This window comes from Ips typographus, linkage group LG2, assembly GCF_016097725.1.
Source record: "Ips typographus isolate SLU linkage group LG2, UJ_Ityp_2.0, whole genome shotgun sequence".
Classification (NCBI taxonomy): Eukaryota; Metazoa; Arthropoda; class Insecta; order Coleoptera; family Curculionidae; genus Ips; species Ips typographus.
The window spans coordinates 26218172-26240190 of record NC_138423.1 but is presented as its reverse complement, the minus strand read 5'-3'; the positions used below and the strand labels follow the sequence as shown (position 1 = coordinate 26240190).

General features: G+C 34.4%; 3 protein-coding genes and 1 long non-coding RNA gene across 17 annotated transcripts in view; 3 read left to right on the top strand and 1 right to left on the bottom strand.

Moving 5' to 3' along the window:
• Brf (Brf RNA polymerase III subunit) overlaps nucleotides 1–7035 on the top strand; it is a 22012-nt gene extending 14977 nt beyond the window's left edge. For 2 of the 3 annotated variants that reach the window (XM_081973657.1, XM_081973659.1), the window contains 10 exons: nucleotides 3931–4080; nucleotides 4140–4233; nucleotides 4296–4428; nucleotides 4486–4585; nucleotides 4643–4774; nucleotides 4855–5067; nucleotides 5156–5411; nucleotides 5469–5617; nucleotides 5673–5853; nucleotides 5932–7035. In XM_081973657.1, the coding sequence (XP_081829783.1) occupies nucleotides 3931–4080; nucleotides 4140–4233; nucleotides 4296–4428; nucleotides 4486–4585; nucleotides 4643–4774; nucleotides 4855–5067; nucleotides 5156–5411; nucleotides 5469–5617; nucleotides 5673–5848 (1403 nt within the window). In that variant the 3' untranslated portion in view covers nucleotides 5849–5853; nucleotides 5932–7035. Of the gene's footprint in view, nucleotides 1–3930; nucleotides 4081–4139; nucleotides 4234–4295; nucleotides 4429–4485; nucleotides 4586–4642; nucleotides 4775–4854; nucleotides 5068–5155; nucleotides 5412–5468; nucleotides 5618–5672; nucleotides 5856–5918 lie in introns of all 3 variants that reach the window. The other variant, XM_081973658.1, reaches the window with a different exon arrangement.
• Nucleotides 39–3182, top strand: LOC145725094 (uncharacterized). The gene is made up of 2 exons (XR_014177166.1): nucleotides 39–163; nucleotides 230–3182. It is a non-coding gene; the product is annotated as an uncharacterized LOC145725094 (long non-coding RNA).
• LOC145725089 (dual specificity protein phosphatase 23-like) lies at nucleotides 6840–9382 on the bottom strand. Of its 10 annotated transcripts, none has more exons than XR_014177164.1 (6): nucleotides 9244–9381; nucleotides 9088–9144; nucleotides 7844–7957; nucleotides 7623–7789; nucleotides 7502–7571; nucleotides 7375–7414 (listed from the first exon to the last, which is right to left on the bottom strand). XR_014177164.1 is itself a non-coding variant. In XM_081973685.1 (5 exons), the coding sequence occupies exons 3-5, from the start codon at nucleotides 7962–7964 to the stop codon at nucleotides 7208–7210; spliced, it is 495 nt and encodes a 164-aa protein (XP_081829811.1). In that variant the 5' UTR covers nucleotides 7965–8011; nucleotides 9088–9144; nucleotides 9244–9381; the 3' UTR covers nucleotides 6840–7207. The 10 variants fall into 10 exon arrangements, 8 of the variants coding, with proteins under 8 accessions (XP_081829811.1, XP_081829805.1, XP_081829807.1 ...); XR_014177165.1 differs by having other exon boundaries at nucleotides 7399–7414; nucleotides 7506–7571; XM_081973685.1 differs by lacking the exon at nucleotides 7502–7571 and having other exon boundaries at nucleotides 6840–7414; nucleotides 7844–8011.
• conv (insulin like growth factor binding protein acid labile subunit convoluted) lies at nucleotides 8330–22019 on the top strand. Of its 3 annotated transcripts, none has more exons than XM_081973656.1 (17): nucleotides 8330–8734; nucleotides 9935–10120; nucleotides 10177–10460; nucleotides 10928–11097; nucleotides 14635–14795; nucleotides 14845–15039; nucleotides 16668–16914; nucleotides 16970–17224; nucleotides 17701–17833; nucleotides 17885–18053; nucleotides 18260–18484; nucleotides 19500–19584; nucleotides 19642–19825; nucleotides 20356–20456; nucleotides 20707–20902; nucleotides 21060–21332; nucleotides 21387–22019. In XM_081973656.1, exons 3-17 carry the CDS (start codon nucleotides 10187–10189, stop codon nucleotides 21995–21997), a joined length of 3279 nt encoding a protein of 1092 aa, XP_081829782.1. In that variant the 5' UTR covers nucleotides 8330–8734; nucleotides 9935–10120; nucleotides 10177–10186; the 3' UTR covers nucleotides 21998–22019. The 3 variants fall into 3 exon arrangements, with proteins under 3 accessions (XP_081829782.1, XP_081829781.1, XP_081829780.1); XM_081973655.1 differs by lacking the exon at nucleotides 8330–8734 and adding an exon at nucleotides 9279–9293; XM_081973654.1 differs by lacking the exon at nucleotides 8330–8734 and having other exon boundaries at nucleotides 9315–10120.

The window sequence follows — 22019 nt, the reverse complement described above, 5'->3', positions numbered from 1 at the left end:
TTCTTCGGGTACCACATGGTCGCCCAAGGCCGGCTCGATCTAAGGACGACCACCTTTTTGTTTTGATCTGGCACCGTGCGTGTGGTTTAAGTGGTCGTATAGCAGGTACCGTCTGTAAGTTTCACATTCTTGAGCACGGAGCCTGAAGAGCAAAGTTTCAAGTGTGAGTTTAAAAAAAAAAGAAAACTGTGTTATCATTTTTAATCTCATTTTTGTGGTTGCTTTTTAGGAACCATCAGGTTCTCTGGATTCATGCTGGGAAACGACATTGATTTAAGATATTTATCAACTTGCTATTTTAGCAGAATAAGTCATGTTTCTTATTGCAACTACTTTCGCTTATTGCTGGCATCATTGAAACCATTCTCAAATACAAACAAATATAAAGGAATGTTGATAATAAAACCCAGACAACACTTCTGGTGTTTGCAATGGAAAAGTCAATGAGTTTGCAGGTTTTGAATGGTAGTGAAACGACAACTCGACTATTTAACAATATTTTTAAAGTAATAGATTTTTTCTTCAAAGATTATTTTCTTCGATCTTTATCACTTTACGATCAGTTTGAACTCAAATGAGCCCAATCCACTGAAAGTACCATTTTCGATGGATGAATGAAAAAATGTTGTTATAGCAAGACTGAGACGGATAAATACTTTGATAGCCATAAAAACCGATCCAAAACAGGGTTGCATCTCATTTCATTGATACAATACTTCAGCCAATCCAGAAACCAAAATGACATTCATTTAGTTGTGGAGTTTATGGTGGCCAGACGAGTAACTCCTTATTTCCTAATTCTTAAGATATCTCGAAAGGAGAGCAACCTAACCTAACCTAACCTCAAGTGAGATTTTTGAAGTTACTCGGAAAATATTCAGAAAATGTTAAATTACTTTGTTCTGTCAATCTTCAAGTTTTGTGGTAAACGTATTCAAACGTAGTTCCAATGTTCCATAATGATCTTTATAACATTCGAACATTGTCTGATCTTTAGCTCTAAGTGGATTTTGGGTAATTCATTTCATAACTATGTATTATAGGTAAATGGGGTATATTTACTGATATGTGTTACTAACGTTGTATTTGATTATGATACTATAGCGTGCTATGGTGTAACTATACTAATGGTGAAATAAAAAAATCTTAATTGGCCTTAGACGCTTTTCTGAACTGAAATTACTGAATAACATGATATTTTGTATAAAATGAAAAAAGTATATTTGTTCGGGTGCGACATAAATCATGTTTTTGTGGTAACATAAGCTACATCAGTAAAGAGTTTCTCAATGGCGAAACGAAACTGAAGAACAGCAAAAGCCAACAGGCCAAGGACGATAAATGTGTACAACTTGAAGAGATGATTAGTTTTTAAAATTTGGGTAATGGTTATTGCAAAATGATTTGCTTGAATACAGGTATTTTTACTAATTAAATACTTTCTAAATCATAAAACAATTAAATCCTTAAATGCGTCATAAAAGTTTTTCGCAACATTTTCAATAATAGAAAAGAAAGTTGTCAATTTATCACTATAATCAATAATTTACTTTCAATTGAAATTTTTGGAACAACTGTTCTTAGTCAAACCTGTTTTGAAACTTACATCCTAAAATACTACCTAAATATTTAGCTATGCAGTCAATTATGTTGAAATTCGTAGAGAGAGAGGTTATTAATTAATACAAACCTGCTAGAAAAAAGACGCATTGTCACCCTATTTACTATTGGCCTAGAACGTATTCTAATACAATCTTGCGCAATCACTATTGTTCTCTTATTGACATTTGAATGTTGAGAAACGACCATAAACAAAACTATTTTTGCGTGTCTTCCTATACAAAATTAAACGGTTAAGCAATTGCTATTTGATGGCCTCTGTACGTGTCAAGTTTGGATTGTTAGATTGTTTATTTTTGTGTTAGTGTAAGCAGTCTAAAAATATAAAACTAAATAATTATTATAACAGGGTTTCAAGAATTATTATACGGTAAACATACAATAGATATGTAAATAACAAAATTCTTGCAGAAACTTAAGCCTAATGGACAATATTGAATTTAAATTGACTTTAATTTTCTCGGGCAAGCTAATGGGCAAATTATTAAGTAACGTGTTTCAACTTGACATTAGCAATATAGTAAGTAAATAATCAGATTTTTTTTATGCAAAGTGTTAGGTAAAGTCTGGATATTACCATATTTTTAGTTGTTATTTCACATAATTGCTGCAAAATGCAATGTAGAGGCTTTTCAGAGGCTTCTTACAATTTTAAGACACTTTTTAGACTATTTAGGATTTTCTCAGAGCAGCTTCTGGCAATTTAAAAAAAAGTCTTGAACAATTCAGGATTTGAGGCTACTGAAAATTTAAAAATATATAATACAAATAATTCTGATTGAAAAAAGGCGCCTGTTTATCGTTTGTGATTGGTCAAAAAAGCAGCTTTCAGCTTGCCTTTTTGACCAATGACTGTGGACTACATACAGGTGTGGTAAATCCAAAACCGACCATAGGAAAACCGTGTAACTGACAGGGAAACGTAGATAATTGCTTGCGTGGGACAAAGACAGAAAACGAAAAAAATACCAAGTAGGCCATATTTTCAGTACGCTGTTGCCAAAATCCAATACCAATCCAATACATTTTGTCGACGGTATTGGATTTTGGCAACAGCGTACTGAAAATATGGCCTACTTGATATTTTTTTCGTTTTCTGTCTTTGTCCCACGCATGCAATTATCTACGTTTCTCTGTCAGTTACACGGTTTTCCTATGGTCGGTTTTGGATTTACCACACCTGTATAGACATAGCTAATTTTTGCTGACTAAAACAATAACCTATTTTTTCATTATTTCTTAACTTTTAAATTGGTATATTGTTGTTATTTATAAACGCGGGATGATCAGTTGAATGGTAAGCAATTCAGCATGAGCGACCTCGCTTCTAGATGCGCTTGTATCATATAAACTATCGTTTACGGAAATTTTTATTACACCCCAAGTTGTAATGGTTATTTTATTGTTTTTGAGAGGCAATCCTTGCATTGATAATGTAGGTATCTAACAAACAACATAGATGAAACCACCTACTCATCGTGAACAGAATTTTCAATCTAATTCTATAGAGAACAGTATTCCAAGATTATAATATCATATTTTTTTGGTATTAGTAGTGATTATTTTTAAAACAAAAACTGACATTCTGCAAAAGTGTTTAATTAACGTTTCTATTTCATATAACTGCATTACTTACTGTTTATCTAGTCAATTATCAAATCAACTTTCAACCTTTTTAAAATTACAATAGAACTCTTTGAACCATATTGGATAATTTACAATCAAATAATAATAATTATGATACACACATGCATAGTTGTGTAATAGTAAATTTACTTGCAATAGATCGGGTGATTATATTGTTAAGATTTTCAACCATATTAGATATCTCATTTTACGCATATGTAATAATTACAGTAAATTGAAGGATATTTTTTTAAGTATCGGTAAAAACTCCGTTATTTGACTTAAAAAAAATCAATCTGGGTGATCGATTAATGGCGAAATTTAATTGATCATTTTCACTTATGTATTCCTTTCTATAATTAACGAAACTTTTCTATCATTACACTAATTAAATTATGTTTCTAATTTCCTGTTAAAAAGTAAAAGTTTGATGTTCTCTGTTTCGGGCAATAAACATTTTACGATGCTTGCTGTGACTTGGTGCATTACAATGTCAAAACAATGCAACATTACTACAATTGCCCTAGTTCTAGTTACTTGCAAACTGGTTGAATCCTTTTCAGACTTTTTTAAGGTCATTACTGACCAGAGTGGCAAGATGATTAATGATAGCCGAGTTTGCAAATTTTCGCAGCGACAATGTCCCATCAAATATTTCTTCAGAGATAATACGTTTTATTTCAGATCCATGTTTGTATATACTGCGTTTCGCATCTAAGCTTGAGTTTGCTTCCAAAACTCAGCAAGTTACTAACACGGCATTGCGATTGGTTCAGAGGATGAAACGAGACAGTATACATTCTGGAAGACGACCATCTGGATTATGTGGTGCAGGTGAGTCCTTTAACAAGTTCTACTTAATTGAGTAGGATATAGGTATATTTAATTTCTAGCCTTATTAATTGCTGCCCGTTTACACGAATTTAACCGTTCTGTGACAGACATAGTCAAAGTGGTTAAAGTCCATGAATCCACCATGAGGAAAAGGTAAATGTTTATTAGAAAAGAGGTAAAACTTTACAGAAAAACTATCTAAATCATTATTTTAGATTAATAGAGTTTGGAGATACACCCAGTAGTGCTCTGACCTTAGAAGAATTTATGACAGTTGATCTAGAAGAAGAGCAAGATCCACCTTCGTTTAAGGCTGCCAGAAAAAAGGACAAAGAACGATTGCAGAAGGTTTGTTACATATTGAATCAATAGTTTATAGTAATCTTAATAAATATTGTCATTTAGGTAATAGAAGAAGAAGCAGATAACTTCAGTGATCTACAGAAGCAAATCGAAACTCATCTTGCACAGACTAGAGCCAAGTCAGGGTTGATGCAACCTACGAGTATGTTTAAAAATTGAACGAGTTCTTATTAACTAATGTTTTATAATGTTACACCAGAATTAGGAAATCAAAGAAAGCTGGAACAAATTGAGACCAACAAGTTTATTAATGAGAGCACATTCGACGTCATCAATGAAATTATTGAGCAGTCATTGGATGATCCTGCTTATCCACCAGAAACTGAATCCGGTAAGTGAATTAATAAAATTATAGATATCATGCCCCTAAAAATCCAAAAAGCCTGAAATTACTGTTTACAACATTGTTAGTACCAACCATTGAGACCATATTGAGACTGCCATCCACAATGGACGATACCAGCAACGCTCTCCAACCTCAAGAAAGTCAATTGAACACGTCCTTCAATTTGGACGATATCGATGACGAAGAACTGGACTCCTACATTATGTCGGATAAGGAATGCCAAGTTAAAAAAGACTTGTGGCACGTACAAAACGCTGACTATTTAAAGAAACAAACTGGTAAATTTCCATTTGTTTTTAATTACCCTAATTTAACTTAACCAAACTAGTTGTAAGACAGTTTTTCATCGATACTGTAATATTCTAGAAAAAGAAGAACAATTGAAGAAAGAGAGAGAAGAAGGAAAACCCGAAAAGAAGCCCCGTAAGAGAACGTCGAAAAAGGCTAGAATGGCACCGGCTAATTCTGCTGGTGAGGCCATAGAAAAAATCATTCAAGAGAAAAAAATATCATCTAAAATCAACTATGAGGTATTGAAGAATTTGAACACTGCCACAGTTTCCAGTGAAGTGACTGAAATTAAAGAAGACGTTAGTCCGACGACTTCGGAATCTATCAAAAGGTACTTTAATTCAAAATTTAGATCCTGAAATTTCTGTTATCTAAATAGTTTTTTTAGACGAAGATTGTCATCAACATCTGGTATAATTTATGAACCGGCAACGCCCAAGAAAGTAGCAAAGAACGTTAGGTTGGTTGACGTCGGTCTTCCTTTCTTGGAACGAAGAAATTCAACGAGTGCCAAAGATGATGCTAAACAAAATCCAGGTTTGTATATTATTCAACTAGTTGGAGTTTCACAATATGATAGCCGTAATTTCAGTTCCAGAAGAAATAAACGACGAACAGGAACAGGAAGAAGACTTTGACGAGGAACTACCAGACGAATCTGCCAATGAGATTGGCGTTTTACAGATGTTGCAACAACATCACGAAGACGAAGTTGGTGGCGGAGACGAATACGATTACGACGATTATGGATATGATGATTATCAATAAGTATGGTAAGATAATTAATTATACCAAATCAACCTTTCAAAAATTGGAAAAATGCATTTTTTTGTAAATTTATTATATTGCAGTGTTGGTTCACCTGCAAAGTTGGAAGACTGCTAGATTCTTAAAGCCGTAAGCCGTTACTTTTAGAATTTTTGTAATGTACAGGGTTATTGATTGAATTTAGACCACCCCAATACAAGCTTTATTTTTAGTTTTAGAAAAACACTGAATATGATAGATACAAAGGTCTACTATATTCCTGGATAAATTTTGTCTATACAGGGTGTCTCAAAAGTACGTAGCTAACCGAACTTACCATTTTTTAAATGGTATGCCATATTTTTTATTGCAAATTCGGATTCTCCAGTAAATTTTAGGTCTATTTATTAAATTTAATAATAAGCTCAATTGATTGAACTTAGACCACCCCAATACAAGCTTCATTTTTTAGTAAAAAACTTTTCAGAATGAAAGTGATAGATACGAAGGTCTCCTATATTCCTGGACACATTTTGTCTATATAAAATTAAAAATAAAGCTTGTATTGGGGTGGTCTAAATTCAATCAATAACCCTGTACATATGTTTTAATAATTTTTGTTTGGGCTTTATTAGTAGCTGAAACTGCCAAAACCTCGCCTATTCTAGATTATTTAACTGATATACAGTCATTTATATGTGTAGTTTATTTTAATGTAAAATAATAATTATTTATTGTGTTACTCAGTAATTATTTAAAATAAGTAATAAGGTGTAGATGGAATGAACTATATTAACTTATTTAATACGTATTTTTATAACTAATTTAACTGAACGATTAAATTAGAGATATGAACAAATTAACCAAATTTGATGTATCAATATTAATCAAGTATACAGGGTGTTTGAAATTACGGAAGAAACAGCCAGAGGCGCACGAAAACACCCTGGACGGCTTTCTGGCACGAAAATAAATTAAATTAACAACAATATCAATTATAGACTGAAACCACTAGGATTTATGTTATTTATTATAGTGTTTAATTTAACAAATTGCTTTATTGTGCTCTATTGTTAAAATTTGTCATTTATTGATTTTGCATTACGACTGCCTGACTTTGTTATACTTTATTTAGTATTTATTTCTATTATACAGTTGTTAGTTTTATATGTAAGTTCAACAGTTAATAAAATTACATTTACTTTTAAGTGTATTGTTTAACATCAAGTCTTTTAGCCGTTTATACAGCTCTGTTTTGACATTTGACAGATTTCTTACAATGTAATGCAGCACTGTTCCTAGTTTGTGATTGGTTAGGCAGCAAGCTGAAAGCTGTTTTTTTTACCAATCACTGTACTGAGCTTTATGAAAATTCGGCTACTATATTTGTGATTTTTTTGATGTTCTTAACCAATCTCTGTACGAGGCGACAGCTTTCTCTTGCTGGTAAGTTTCAACTGAACCGGGTCGCATCATCCTGATTTTATTCACTGCCATGTCAGGTGACATGTCAAAAAAATGCACGAAATAAATGGCCGCCATTGTCCCTGTTCTTCCACGGCCTGCTCGACAATGTATTGCAATAGGCTAAAATGAAACAAAATCATTAAGATGTCTAATGGAGCGTGCAGAGCGAGTTTGACGTTATTTTAATTAACCAAACAATAATATGACCAACTGTCAAATTATGTAATCGTAACGCCACATTTGCTCTGCCCGGTAGATGGAGCCTCAAAACGAACTACTATGGATGCAAATCACTCACTAGATCCGGATTTTCAATGTTAAACGTTACCTCGTGTTTACTTTTACAAAGCTCGCAAATTTCAATAAATCTTCTCATATCATCTAGTGAGGGTGCCTCAAACTCTTCAGTGGGCATATCGTATCGCGTTAAATCGCAATTCTTTGTACTTATAGCGGGTCGATATTCGGGTGACAGCGTCACCAAATGTTTAATTCCTAAAAATACCAGTATTCACCTCTCTTTATTAGTGTCAAAACGTAAAAACTGACCTTCTGCCATAAGAAAGTTAATATGTTCATCTTTTTGAGGGCACGAAGTACCTGCTAGGAATCCGGGTATAATCCAGGAAAAATTCCAGGGTGATTCACATTTTTCTGAGAAATCTTTCATGGTTATATTAATTTATGAACAGTTTAACTTCCAAACTAACTTGAGAACTGTTTGCATTTTAAATACAATTATTATTTAATAAATTTAAGAAGATTTACTTGATCAAATCTCTTGTACAGGATGGCCAACAGTTTATCTCTAAATATTGTCGTTTTCGAAACATTGTAATTTTTACTGTTTGGAAAGCTATACTAAGCGAACGATTCAAGATAGAGAAAAACGGTTTACATGTTCCTATCTAATAGATAGATTTCAAAAAAAGTAAGATAGACACATACCCTGATTATTATAACTTGCACGCCATAACAAAGGTGATTCTATTGCCAACCGAACTTACTGAACAATAACATTGCATAGATACGAAAATTTAAATTACGCGCCTCAAAATATGTTGGCAATAGTGCGCAATGTTGTTGTTTGTTTTTCGATTTTCTTGTTACCGAGCTATTCCGATCACCGATTATCTCACCCGATCGTTTTACGTCTCGAAGTGTCAAAGTTTGACGTAAATATCAGCGATTTTGAAATTTGTTGTGACTTGTGATACTATTTTACGTTCCTGTGGTCATTAAACGGTTTACTTGTGGACAAACAACATTCCAACAACGTGCCCTCTCTGTTATGCCGAAACCGTCGAATACTAGCTCCAAACAACTTTATTCTATTAGATTTATGTGCGAAGCTGACGTCTATAGTTTGATCTAAAAATGTGCCTGCAGTACTAAAGCTAAGTATTACCATTTACTAGCATGAGTAAGCTTATTCAACCGGTAAGAAACATTGAATTGTTAAGCCCCTACCTGAAAGTCTACGCAAATAAACATGCCTCCATTATTACTCAAAGTTTATACACAAATGCCCAGTAAAACGCATCCGATCTCAAAACTCTGAGGGTCTCTTAAACACGCTTAAACTAAGCTTCCCTTACTCCCAATACCCCAATTTTTTTTTCTGTAAATGCAATTCAAAATATAAACAAACACGGTTCTGACATTAGATGTCACATTTGAAAGTAAAATATGTTTAATAGTCAATATCTCGAAAACGACAAGATTTAGAGAAAAACTGATTAGAACAAATATTGTCTAGATTCAAGACAGAATCAAGACATAGAATCATTTACTAGAGTTGTGGAACGAAAATTCGGTATTGCCGCTGATTTGATGTAGATGCGGCAACGCTGGAATCACAAAAAATATTTTAGATGTATTTCCCTATTTTCAATGGCCATATTACTAAATAAAATTTTTGTTTCAATTGCAGATCCTAAATACAGTACCTCGCATCCTTAGTTGGCTATCCTGTACAGAGACAACCACCTGCATAATAGTAGGTACTTGGAACCACTTATTTATATAGATGATATATTGGTTTACATAATTTTTATTTAAGATTAACGTCAAACGTCAAAAGTCAAGAATAATTTTATAATCAAACCAGAGTTGCCAAATGAATGCTTTGGTGCTTTTACGTGAAATAAGTAAATTCTGGTAAAAATTCTCAAATAGTTGCCTCGCACATAAAGTGCAGCAAGTTTCATTAAAGTTGTCAGGTTTATTTATAAATTTCAAACCATCTGCATTATACAAGATGACTTATTTACAGTTGCGTGTTAGTGTTATGATGGTGAACGGAACGTATATCTTCCAAACAGCTATAAACCAACAAATGACTATTTTACAATAAAAAGTACCTTTGGACAAACTGTAAAATTCACAGTAATCAGTTGTATGCAAACTGTATTGAAAAACTAAATCAAAACCATTTTTCTCCTTAGAGTAACAAAAGCTGAATTGACCTTTTTGCTGATTTGTGGTGGATGGCTCTTTAGTACATGGATAACATATCCAATGTCAAGTGTATTGTATCTCATAATATTTTGTACTGCACAGGCAATTTCTCCCACCTTCAATTTCTTCACTTTCAGTCGTTGACTAAACTATGTCTTAAGCAGCATATGCTTCTTTCAGTCCGTTTAGTAACCTTGAGCAGTAAAAGTGTATACTGCTGTGACGCGTTTAAACAAACACGTAATCGTGCTTTAATTAAACTGTACCAAGCGGAAATGTTTGGTAAAACATCATTGAAGTGCCTTAAACAATGTCGCAGCATCCCATCATTTCTGGAATAATTTAAATTTACTTATTTTCAGACAGGTATGTAGCGGAGAAAGTTTCCAAATCACTCAATAAAAACCAGTATTTTATTGCAGATACCAAAACATGACTAATCCGAGGCTACTGCAATTCTCCACCGCTGTATTGCTGCTAACTTTTTGTCATTTATTACATGGGGAATATATTCCACCGGGACCGTTGTACAGATGCCCCAAAGAAAAATTACTGTTCCATCCCTGTACGTGCGATATAGAGTCCGACCAGGGAATATCAGTTAGTTGCAACAATACCAACTTGGCTAGCATGAGTTTGGCTTTAAACAACTTGGCGACGTTTGAATTGCCCATTGAAACTTTGACGATTAAAAGCTGCCATATCGGTACGTTGGTCACACTGAGTATTATTACCACAATCAGGAAAGTTTCGGTTTACCTTAATTAGAATAAATATATTTTGGTGATTTTGAGGAAAACCAAAGTTGTGCAAGTTTTTCTAAGATTTAGGAAAACCAGCTATGATTTGCTTTAATTTAAGCGAATTATTGGTTGTAGAAATTGATATACGAAAATTGCAAAGTTTTGTGATGTACAATAATAAACTGAATCTTGACAAGCTGATGACACAGAGCTTAAGTAAACTAATATCACAGTATATCAAAGTCTCATTATACTCGTTTAGTAGTTGAAACTTTAATATTAATAATGGACGGTTTAAACGAATTTCTTCGGTCTTTATAGCGAAAGTAATTATGCGCTTGCGAACAAAATTTAACTCTTTCGATAACAAAGTTCTGCCTTAATACAATTAATCCTGATTTAAATTAATTAAAAACGTTCGTTGTTCCAGGGAGACTTTTTGGCAGCCTATTGTACAAACTGAAACTCCGGTTATTACGGATTGAGCAGACTCCTTTGGAGGTAATTGATGAGTTCGCCTTTTTGGGAGTGAACAACACCATGAACGAGCTGCACATTATTAATTCGAGTTTGCTCGAGTTTCCTTCCAAGGCTTTCAAGGTAAAAATATCCCTCCCTTTGCCTAGTTGTAGCCAATTTCGTGATGAGATATGTCGGCTATTCCATTTTGCAATGAAATAAAGCGGGAGCCCTGCTTCGGCGACGATTCGAGTGTTTTCAGCTGCGGCAAGCGAAATCTCTTCGCCGACACTTATTGGAAGTAATAACTCATACACCTTAAAAGGGGGAAGTTTTTGGACTTTCAGAAATTTATCGACTGCCATTTGTTAAAAAGTATTCAAGGGTCTTTAAATGGATTCGCTAATTAAATTGCAATCAGAACGCTTTTAAACTGAAAGGAAACGGGAGTCAGTCCAATACTGGGTAAAATGTTTGCCTAAATTTAAAATGTCAATAATTTACCAATCCATAGCCAATTAAAAAATAAGTTGACATTCATTATGTCATTTTCCTAAAAAGTGCTCCCTAAGGAAAATAGAGTCCTTCAAATTTCTGTTTAAAAAATCGTTTTTTTTTGTCATAACTGTCAGACCGTTGGAGCAATATTGATCAATTTTGGAACAAGCACTTTATTACACGTTATTACGGTCAAAGACCCAAAACTAACCCAACCCAACTTAAAAATTGTCTTGGAAACGGAAAATTCACTTAAGAAGTTTAAAAAATATTATTGTAGCCAGTTTTCATAGTTTCCAGACAAATTAAACGACTTTAGTTTTGAAAATTGAATTAGAAAAGATAAAAATTTCAGAAGCTTAAAAGTTGTGTTTGTAACCAGTTTTCATGCAAATCGAAAGACTAATACTAAAAATTGACTTGTAGACATAAAAACTACTTTTTCAAGAATTTGTTACTACAAATTCATACATTTAAACCTTAAAAATTGACTTGAACCCCAAAATGTAACTGAACTAATGAAAAGTGACATGAGAAGCTTAAAATTTGCATTTGAAGTAAGTTTTCATAATTTGAAGACAAATTTTAATATTTTAGTCTTGAAAATAGTCTTAGATGCAAGACATTGACATTAAATTCATGAAAATGGTCTTGAAAACCAACTTTTCGTACTTTTTACTTTGCTTTTCATTTTCTTCGAATTCTGGACTATTTTTAGTGCTTCAAAACTGCTTTTATATTGGAAAATCGAGTTTCAAGACTATCTTCACCAAGTTATTGACATAGCAAACTTAAAAAACATTTTTTACATTCTTCATAGACTTAAAATGGCATTCCAAGCTTTGTCACTATTAAATCGACTTCTAGACACCTCAGTGCTAAAAATTCGGGTATTTCTTAATAAACTAGAATCGTTTTTAGTGTTTTAAGGCTGTTTTCAGTGCCTTAAATCGAGTTTCAAGACTATCTTTACAAAGTTTTTGACTTATCAGGCCTAAAAGCCAGTGTGTCCACTGACCATAGTCTTGAAAATGTTATTTCAAGCTTTTTCACTATTAAATTGACTTCTACACTCATAGGTGCAATAAATTGTAGCATCTCTAAGAAATTCAGACTGTTTTTAGTGCTTTTTAAGACTGAAAAATCGAGTTTAAGACTATTTCCAAAAGTCAAGTTTCTTCAGTAATAAAAGTAAAAAATTTTGGTACCAAATGCTACAATAATAGTCTTGAGAACTAATTTTTAGAAATAAAATTGTCCGAAAATTTAATTTACTTCTAGACTTGTTGTCCAGTCCAGAAAATTGAGTTGTACACCAACAAAGTCTTGAAAATATACTTTTGGACTCTCTTTAGTCCTAGTAAAGTCAGTTCTAGAATTAAAAGTCAACTTTTATATTATTTTTAGTAGTAAAAAATGAGTTTCATGAACAATACAATCTTTGTCTTGATTTCCGGACTTTTTTTAGGTCTTGAATGCCAGTTTCAGACACTCAACCAGGATGGCAGTCTGAGAAAGCGAATCATAAGACCATTCCTAGTAGTAAAAAAGTTTTTAGACTATTCAGTACAAATTTGGACTTTCACAAGTCTTGGATGTTCAGTTTTAAACTGTAAAACGATTTTTTAAATGGAAGTTTGCAGGACCGTATCTTCCTTAGGAAACCTTTTTCAGAAAAATGACATAATGCAAGTCAACTTATTATTTGATTGGCTATCAAATGGTGAATTATTGACACTTAAAACTGGACCACCCTGTATACGGATTTTAATTTTCGTATAACATTGGTTTTAAGTCAAAAAGTCCAAAGTAAAACGTACCACTTTCCGCACTTACCAGATAAATAGCTACTGTTGAAGAACTCTTTCAGCTTACAAAAGTGTTCAAAAGTAAATTTTACACATTTTCGTTAAAATCGTAGTTAACGAAAATAATACGCTTCTGAACCTTAAAAGTGACAGTTAAATTTAACAAAAGTCATGCCAATAAGGAGGAAGTCACTTTGAAACAGTACACTTTCCTAACAAGGTTTACTATTGTAACAAATAATGATGAGAAAGTAAAATGAACCTTATTGACATTCATTGTAAAAACTGAAGGATACTCATTATTCTGTTTGTTTAAGAGTCAGTTTAAACAGTCAAACCTTAATTTGTAGTTAACGCTGTTTAGACTCAGTATAACTGAAACCTGTAAAAGTAATCTTTAACTTTATAATGTAATTTTTAGAGTTAGTTTTACACACTACAGTTAAACTTGGTCAGACAAACTGTCTAAGTGTCAAACAGACTGTCTAAGTGTGAATCAAACTTCTAGTTAACTCTTAGCAGAAATTTAACAGTTAAGATACGCTGCTCTAAACAAAACCATTACAATGTATAACCTAAATCTTACCCATGAACCTCCCTGTTGTATTAGAAGCACTTAAAACTTATTGGATGCTCCGCTTTCTTCAATGCGTAATTTACGAAACATTCCCCAAAATTAACATTTTTTGGGGATCCAAATAAGCTAGGGTAGTCGGTTGGAGCCGCAGCTTTAATAGGGCACATAAACAGTCCCCGCAACGTATGGGCCATACAAGGGAGCAATGGTAGTAAACAAAATGTCAGCCAGTTAAAATAACCGCTTCGCCCTTAAGCTTAATGGTGCTTTAGGAGGGCAGGAGTCTAGAGGAAATGTATTTTTTTTTCGGCAGTCTTATTCAAATACAGCGAAAAGTTCGATTCAATACACCGCGTCCGTAAAACTCTCGAACAGTCTGGAAATCGAAAACCCTTATTACGGAATAATCTCCATTACTTTTCGTATCTCGATAAATTTTTAATATCGTTATATTCGAGAAGGGCAAATAAAAAGGAAAAACATAAAACGGTTTATCGAGGGTAAAATTTGAATGATCCGGAACAGATATTGAATTTGATGGATGCTGTTTTAGGAGTTGAGTTGTTAAGCCCTTTGGGTTTTGATTAAATATTATTTTGTTCCCTACGCCGCTGGCCAACTTGGGCTCTGACGTTACATATATAACAGTTTCAGATAACAATTTAACTTCCCCATATCTCGAGAGACTTTGTGAAAGACGCAATTTCCAAGGGTAAACACAATGAATAGACTCACTTCCTTTTCTGTCGGATATATTTGTTAATAGCTTATTTTAGTATTTTTTTTTTTACATAGATACTGGGCAATCTTACTATACTGAATCTGGACGGCCACAATCTGACTGACATCCCGAAGGACGCATTCTTTGAAAGCGCCCTAAACGGCAAACTGTTACGGCTTCACATAGTAAACGGGAATTTGAGTACACCCCCTATTGAAGCGTTCCAGCCCTTGAGGTACGCGAATGGAGTCCATTAAAACTAAGTTGCGACAGGTTATTTTTAGGAAATTGAAAACTCTAGATCTCCACGGAAACCAATTGAAAGAGTTAAAACGGAACCAATTTAAGGGTCTCAGGGACGTGGAAGTTTTGGATTTGAGCTTTAATATTATCCCGAAAATTGATTCTAGTCATTTAGCTGATTTAACCAAATTAGGTTGGCTTAATGCATCACATAATAATCTTAAAGAACTTACCAGGTGAGTGAAAAATATTCCTAATTATTAGAATTATAATTTTTTATAAGGCATGTTTTCCAAACTCGACACTAATAATTGTATATTGATATTCCAAAAATAGTTTTTATATTGAAAAAAAAAGGGGCAAAACAAAGCAGTTGTTGACACACGTTCTGTTAAAATTTTTGCTTTATTTTGGCAGAGCAATCTCTCCTAGGCTTTTGTCACCACAACTATTAAACACCCTGCATAATTAAAGCTCTTAAATATGAAAATCTCTTTGTTTTAAAGGTCTTCGGTCACGTGATTCGCACTTTCCTGCTTAATTTACGAAAATTGCTGAAAATTTGGTTCGATGGACCAAAAGTGTCTTTCTTCAGGAATTTACGTAGTTTCTTCCCAAAAACTGTTTTTCAGGTTAATTTGGGATAATCAGGGTCTCTGGTCACGTGATCCAACATTACCCAGAACGTCTTCGGTCACGTGATTCGCACTTTCCTGCTTAATTTACGAAAATTGCACGAAATTTGGTTCGATGGACCAAAAGTGTCTTTCTTCAGGAATTTACGTAGTTTCTTCCCAAAAACTGTTTTTCAGGTTAATTTGGGATAATCAGGGTCTCTGGTCACGTGATCCAACATTACCCAGAACGTCTTCGGTCACGTGATTCGCACTTTCCTGCTTAATTTACGAAAATTGCACGAAATTTGGTTCGATGGACCAAAAGTGTCTTTCTTCAGGAATTTACGTAGTTTCTTCCCAAAAACTGTTTTTCAGGTTAATTTGGGAAAATCAGGGTCTCTGGTCACGTGATCCAACATTACCCAGAACGTCTTCGGTCACGTGATTCGCACTTTCCTGCTTAATTTACGAAAATTGCACGAAATTTGGTTCGATGGACCAAAAGTGTCTTTCTTTCGAAACTTCCTTAGTTTCTCCCCAAAAACTGTGTTTCAGGTTAATTTGGGATAATCAGGAGAGGAGAAGGCATGGTTACATCAATGACCACTATTTTAATTTCCAAATTTTCTATGTTCTTTTAAACTTGTCAAAAGCCTCTGAAACATTCTAATAATGCACATCTTAAGCTTCCAATAAGGCTTAGAATGTGCCAGAAGCCTCTAGCAGATATTTTAAACTGGTCAGAGGCCTCTAAAACATTCTAATGCACATCTCAAACGAACGGAAGGTTCTAATAATGATTAGAATGTGTCAGAAGCTTCCGCGTTTCAAAATAATTTCGATTAAAGTGAAACATATCCATATAATTTAAATCTAAATGGAATATTCGATAAAACCAATTTGGTGTGCCAGTAGTACAAATTGCACGTTTATTATTGATAAAAGTAACTTTGAAATCATTTACACGCGCACCGGAAAAACTTTTGATATTTTGCTGGCAAATATTCGAATATCCGGTGCAATTATAATTAATGGACAATGAATTTCCGAATGCCGAATGTAAATTCGGTGACGTGTTTACAGCTGATATATTTCTATCGGAATTGGTCCTGTCCTGTTAAATTTAATATTGAAAGTCCAATTTTTGTAGGTGGATTTGGTTGACCGGAATGAAAACTGGCAAATTGATCCCTTGCAAAAGAATAAATTATGTGGTGACTGGGCATAACATGATAAACTTTTTTTAGGGGGGCTTTCGCCAGGAATACGGTGTTGAAAGTATTGAACTTGTCGTTTAACGAAATAAAAAAGTTGGATTCGACTTCGTTCAGGGGAATGAGATTTTTGCGTCGGCTTTTCTTGTCGAATAATTTAATTTCGGATGTCGGACGTGGAACTTTCGGTTCGTTGCAGCGCATCGGCACCATCGATTTGGCCAGGAATTTTATTAAAAAGATCGATTATCAGATGTTTTTCCAGCTCAATTTTATCGAGGTAAGACCGATTGTCAATTCCGTGACGCACAAACCTAAACTGCTTTATTTGGCAGTATTTGGACGTGTCCGAAAATCAAGTCACCGAAGTGGAGAAACTGGCTTTTAAAGATATTTACTTGACCAACATCAATTTGTCCAAGAATCAAATCGGCAAAATCGAGAGCGGGGCTTTTGAAAATTGCGCCAATATCAGCAAGTTGGATTTGTCTTTCAATCAGTTGAAGGAATTGCCTAAGAATGCGTTTGATGAAACCACCTACGCCACTGAGTTACAGTTTTCCCACAATTTTTTCACTAGTTTGGATCAGGTAACAAAAGTGGTTCACATGTAAAATTATTAGAAAATTAGATTGATTGAGAGTAAGAAGAGTTTTTAACATTTGAGGAACGTTTATGCAAAAGCGGATTCCAACATTAAAGCCAATTTTTGACCATCATTTTGGTAAATATCTCGAAAACAGGAAGATGTTTACTGATATTTTTACCAGTAGCCTACCTTGTTATAAGTTTTTCTGAGATTACTCAAAATTAGTTTTAATGTTCATTTCATTTTAACAAAATTACATACATAACAGTAAAAAACAGTTAGCAAAAATACTGCAGAGAGGTTTTCAACCATTCCTAGATCGTTTCCAATTAAGAAATTAATTTTGCTGCTTTAGACATTTGCGGTTTAATAAAAAGGACTTGTATAGCGGTTTTTAAAGTTTGCGCTCCTAGACTCGTAAAAAAAAAACATCTTAAAACCTTTGTTCGCAACATAACATTTATTGCTTTTTCTCAGATTCCATTGCACAACATGACAGGTTTAAAAATCCTCAACGTGTCCCACAATTTGATCACTTCTATTCCGAAAAAGACGTTTCCTAAACTGTACGAGCTGCACACGATCGATCTGTCGCACAACAATTTGTCAGGTAAGTAAAAAATTACAGCACCAGCAACCCTTTCTAGCAAATCATTTCCAGATATTTTTAATTCGGTGTTTCAAACGCTATTCTCACTAAGAACTCTAGATCTCAGTCATAACTCTTTGGAGTCCATTAAGCCCAGCACTTTTGGGGCTCTGCCTACCCTTTTAAAACTGGATATGAGTTACAACAAGTTGGAAAATATTGCCAGGAGCGCGCTCACTAGGTAAAGCAGATATTTTGGGCTGCCGGTATGATGAATTTATTGCTTTCGCTTTACCGAAACGAAATTGGAACTTGTTCGGAGTCGAATTTATGAAATTCCGATTGATTATATGCACTTTGTGTGTATTTTATTTATTGGCGTCGAACGCCAAACGGAAAATTTTAATTAAACAACTTTGAACTGGAACATTTTTTAATTACTGGCAGGTTGGCTAGCACCAGGGAACTGAATTTGAGTCACAATCGTTTATCGACGTTGCTTATTTTACCGATATCCACCTCCCACTTGGACTTGTCCTATAACGAGTTTGAAACTATACCACCAAAACTCTGGCCCTCAATGAACTCCCTTTTAAGTTTGGACTTGAGTTTCAACCGTTTAGGGGATAACTTGGTACAAGGCAGTTTTACGGGTCTATTAACACTACAAAGGTAAGCTTTTAAACTCTTTAAAGTTAGTTTTGACAAAAAAACTGTTTACACAGATTATTTCCTTCCTATCAATTTTGACCAATCGCTATCAAGAATTAGTATAACAAATGTAAATTTTAAGTGGAAAAATCACTTGATAACTGTCAACATAGCTGTCAGCAGTTTTTCCGGAAAAAAAAATCGAAAAAATTTCACACTCCTCACAGCAACATAAAGAATAGTGTTACCCTTTCTAGCTTGAAAGTTATTGTTCTTATTAATTATTGTTCTTATTGTTTTAATTAAAATAAAATGTTTATTTAACTCAAGAAATAATCTTACCCAATAATCCTCGTGCATCTAATTTTTCCGGAAAAATTAAATGCACTAGGGATATTACCCCCGAAAATATCTGCCCATTTCAATTGGATTTCTGACTTTTTTTCATTTTCAAACGAATTATAGTTTAGGACGCATAGTTTTTGATATACAGGTGTGGTAAATCCAAAACCGACCATAGGAAAACCGCGTAACGGACAGAGAAACGTACATTATTGCATGCGCGGGACTAAGACAGAAAACGAAAAAAATATCAAGTAGGCCATATTTTCAGCGCGCTGTTGCCCAACGCCAAGTTATTTTGTCGACGGTATTTGAGTGATACTTGGCGTTTGGCAACAGCGCGCTGAAAATATGGCCTACTTGATATTTTTTTCGTTTTCTGTCTTAGTCCCGCGCATTCAATAATGTACGTTTCTCTGTCTGTTACGCGGTTTTCCTATGGTCGGTTTTGGATTTACCACACCTGTATAAGGTCTGTTTACATTTAAAAAATGTATTTTGCAGAAAATGTCTTGTTTAAGTCGACTAAAGTGGATCTATGACTCGTAATTCGTTTAGTATGTAGTATTTGGATTGAAGAAAAACTGAATTTATAGTAAAATATTCTGCGTTTTCCAGGTTGAAAGTATTATTTTTCTTTTTTTGTCGACTCTTAAAACTTCGTGTCATAAACCTTATTTGCGAAAATTTTCAGATTGAATTTGAGCTTCAACGGTCTCACGCAACCGCCCTGGGCGTCAATAAACGAACTAACTTCCATACAATATTTATACCTTCAGGTAAACTTGTCCAATTTCATTAAAGTTTACGATAAATTTCCAATTGAATAATTCCAGGGCAACGAATTAACCAAAGTGGACAGGAATGCTTTCGGGAAAATGCCGGTCTTGTTCGAGCTCGACATTTCGGACAACAATATCGCTAACGTGAGTTCGAGAGCGTTCGAGGGCCTCCTCCAGCTCATCCGCCTCAAAATGAACAACAATAACATCACCGTCATCCCCAATGGGGCGTTCCAAGGTAAGGGCACTTGGTGCAGTAATGTTAGACTAATCTCGTTGCCGGATCAGCCGTGTTCCAGACTTTATAATATTATTACTCTTTAACTAATTCAATACCGAGTTATAAAGCAAATTAGTATTGTAAGCCAGAAGGTTATTTTATCAGTCGAATAGTAATTGCGCTTGGGTACACATACTACAGGAGATTACGAAGGAGTTAATTAGAGATTTTGGAACGTAGTCTAATGTCCTCTATTTCGGACATCACAAAGGAACGCTACCGATCGAGTGCCTTATTGCCGAGATAGAGATTGAGTTTACAATAGAAATCAAATTGCTCGAAGGTACGCTCAGTTTGCGTGCAAATTGAGCACTAATGTAATGCTTCACAATATTAATAATTGTTTAAAAATGTCTAAGAAAGTGTATTTAAAATAACACTTAAATGCGTCAATCACATGCATAGTAGTTTTTTTTGCATTTTGTGCAGATAAATCATCGATTCCCTTCACCTTTTTACAACTTTTTTAATTTTCAATTTTTTTTTAGGTTTGGTTTCTCTAACAGACTTGGATTTGTCCCAAAACAGGCTGATAAAACTAGACAACAAAACGCATGGCGTTTTTGAGGACTGTTTATCCCTAGAACGGGTATGTTAACGATTCAAGTTTGCCAGTTTATACTTTGCAGCTCGGCGCCATATTTTTCGGTTAAGAAAGCCATAACCGTTCCAATTTGTGGAAGGAAATTGCTGCCGAGGGACCGCAAAATCCAATTTTTACAATCTGGCTCCCACCGAAAAAAATCAACTTATATTTTGATTTAATGTATTTTTTTAGTGGGAATTTTGTATTAAACTGCGATTTTTCTATGCAAATTAATTTATTATAAAATTTCCAGTTGAATTTGAGCCACAACAAAATCACCTTTATAACGAGAAAAATGTTCCCGAGCAATCCGTACGTCCCGTATAAGCTGAAAGAAATTGATCTGTCCCACAATTCTATTCCGGTGATAACCTACGATTTGACCTTTGGGACGGGGAAATTGGAAAAACTTAATATGAGCCATAACGCCATCGCGGATATACGGAAAGGTAAGAAAATGAAATTCCGAGGTCGTTTCCAAGGGATTACGTCGGTTTCGTGGGTTTTGCTCGAATCGGTCTAATGTAACGTTAACAATTTGTTTCACTGCGTTTTAAGTGAAATTTATTGGAAAAGGGTTGATTTTATTATATGCTGAATTTATAGGTGTGATTGGCAATTTGACTCGTTTAGAACTACTGGATCTGAGCTATAATAAATTGCACGATTTGACCAGTGACTTGGATTTTTTTAAATTACCTGAAAATATTTCTACGGTCATCCTGGCAGGCAATGAACTCACTGAACTACCCTGGAAAAATTTTAAGAACCTAACAAAACTAAAAGTGCTAGATTTAAAAGAAAATCAATTAGACAAAATCGCACAAGAAGCAGTAGAAATGGTAATTGGCAATCAAGACTTTAAAATATCTTACCAAGGTACGTTAGTCAGTATTAGCTTTCTACTCACTTGAGTAAAAAATAATTTCACAGATAACCCAATTCACTGTGACTGTCTTCTCCGCCCACTTTTAAGACATCTAACAAGTCAACTGGACTTAGATCCAGTTTACCAACAAGTAACCTGCTCAACTCCACCCTACCTGGAAGGCAAATCACTCATCAGTCTGACAGAGGAGCGTCTCAACTGCCTCTCCAACGTTAAAACCAGCAAAAACATGGACGAGTTGGCTGGAGACTTTAAAGTATTGCCGGATCTGCGTTTTAGGGAAGTGTCAAAAAGGAAAAACAAACTGAAAGTCAAGTGGAGAGTAATGAAACAGGACGACGTTGCGGACACGGGCGCGTTCATTCGGAACCTTCGCGATCCTCTGGATATTGTTTTCCAGACGACGTTACCATACTTTAAACGTGGCCTGGAAGTTGATTTGGACAGTGCGATAAAGAAGGACACTTTGAAACAGGAAAGCTATCAGATTTGTATAGTGGCCAAAACGAGCAAAAATGCCGTAAGGAAGTTTTATCCGGAACAGTGTAGGGATTTGGATAAAGCTACTTCTGGTGGCTGGAGTTTTGTTTACGGCCATAGTTGGGGTTTACCAGTTGTTACCAGTGTTTTAGTTTTAGCAATGAATTTTGTATAAATATTTAATTGTTGTTTTTTAA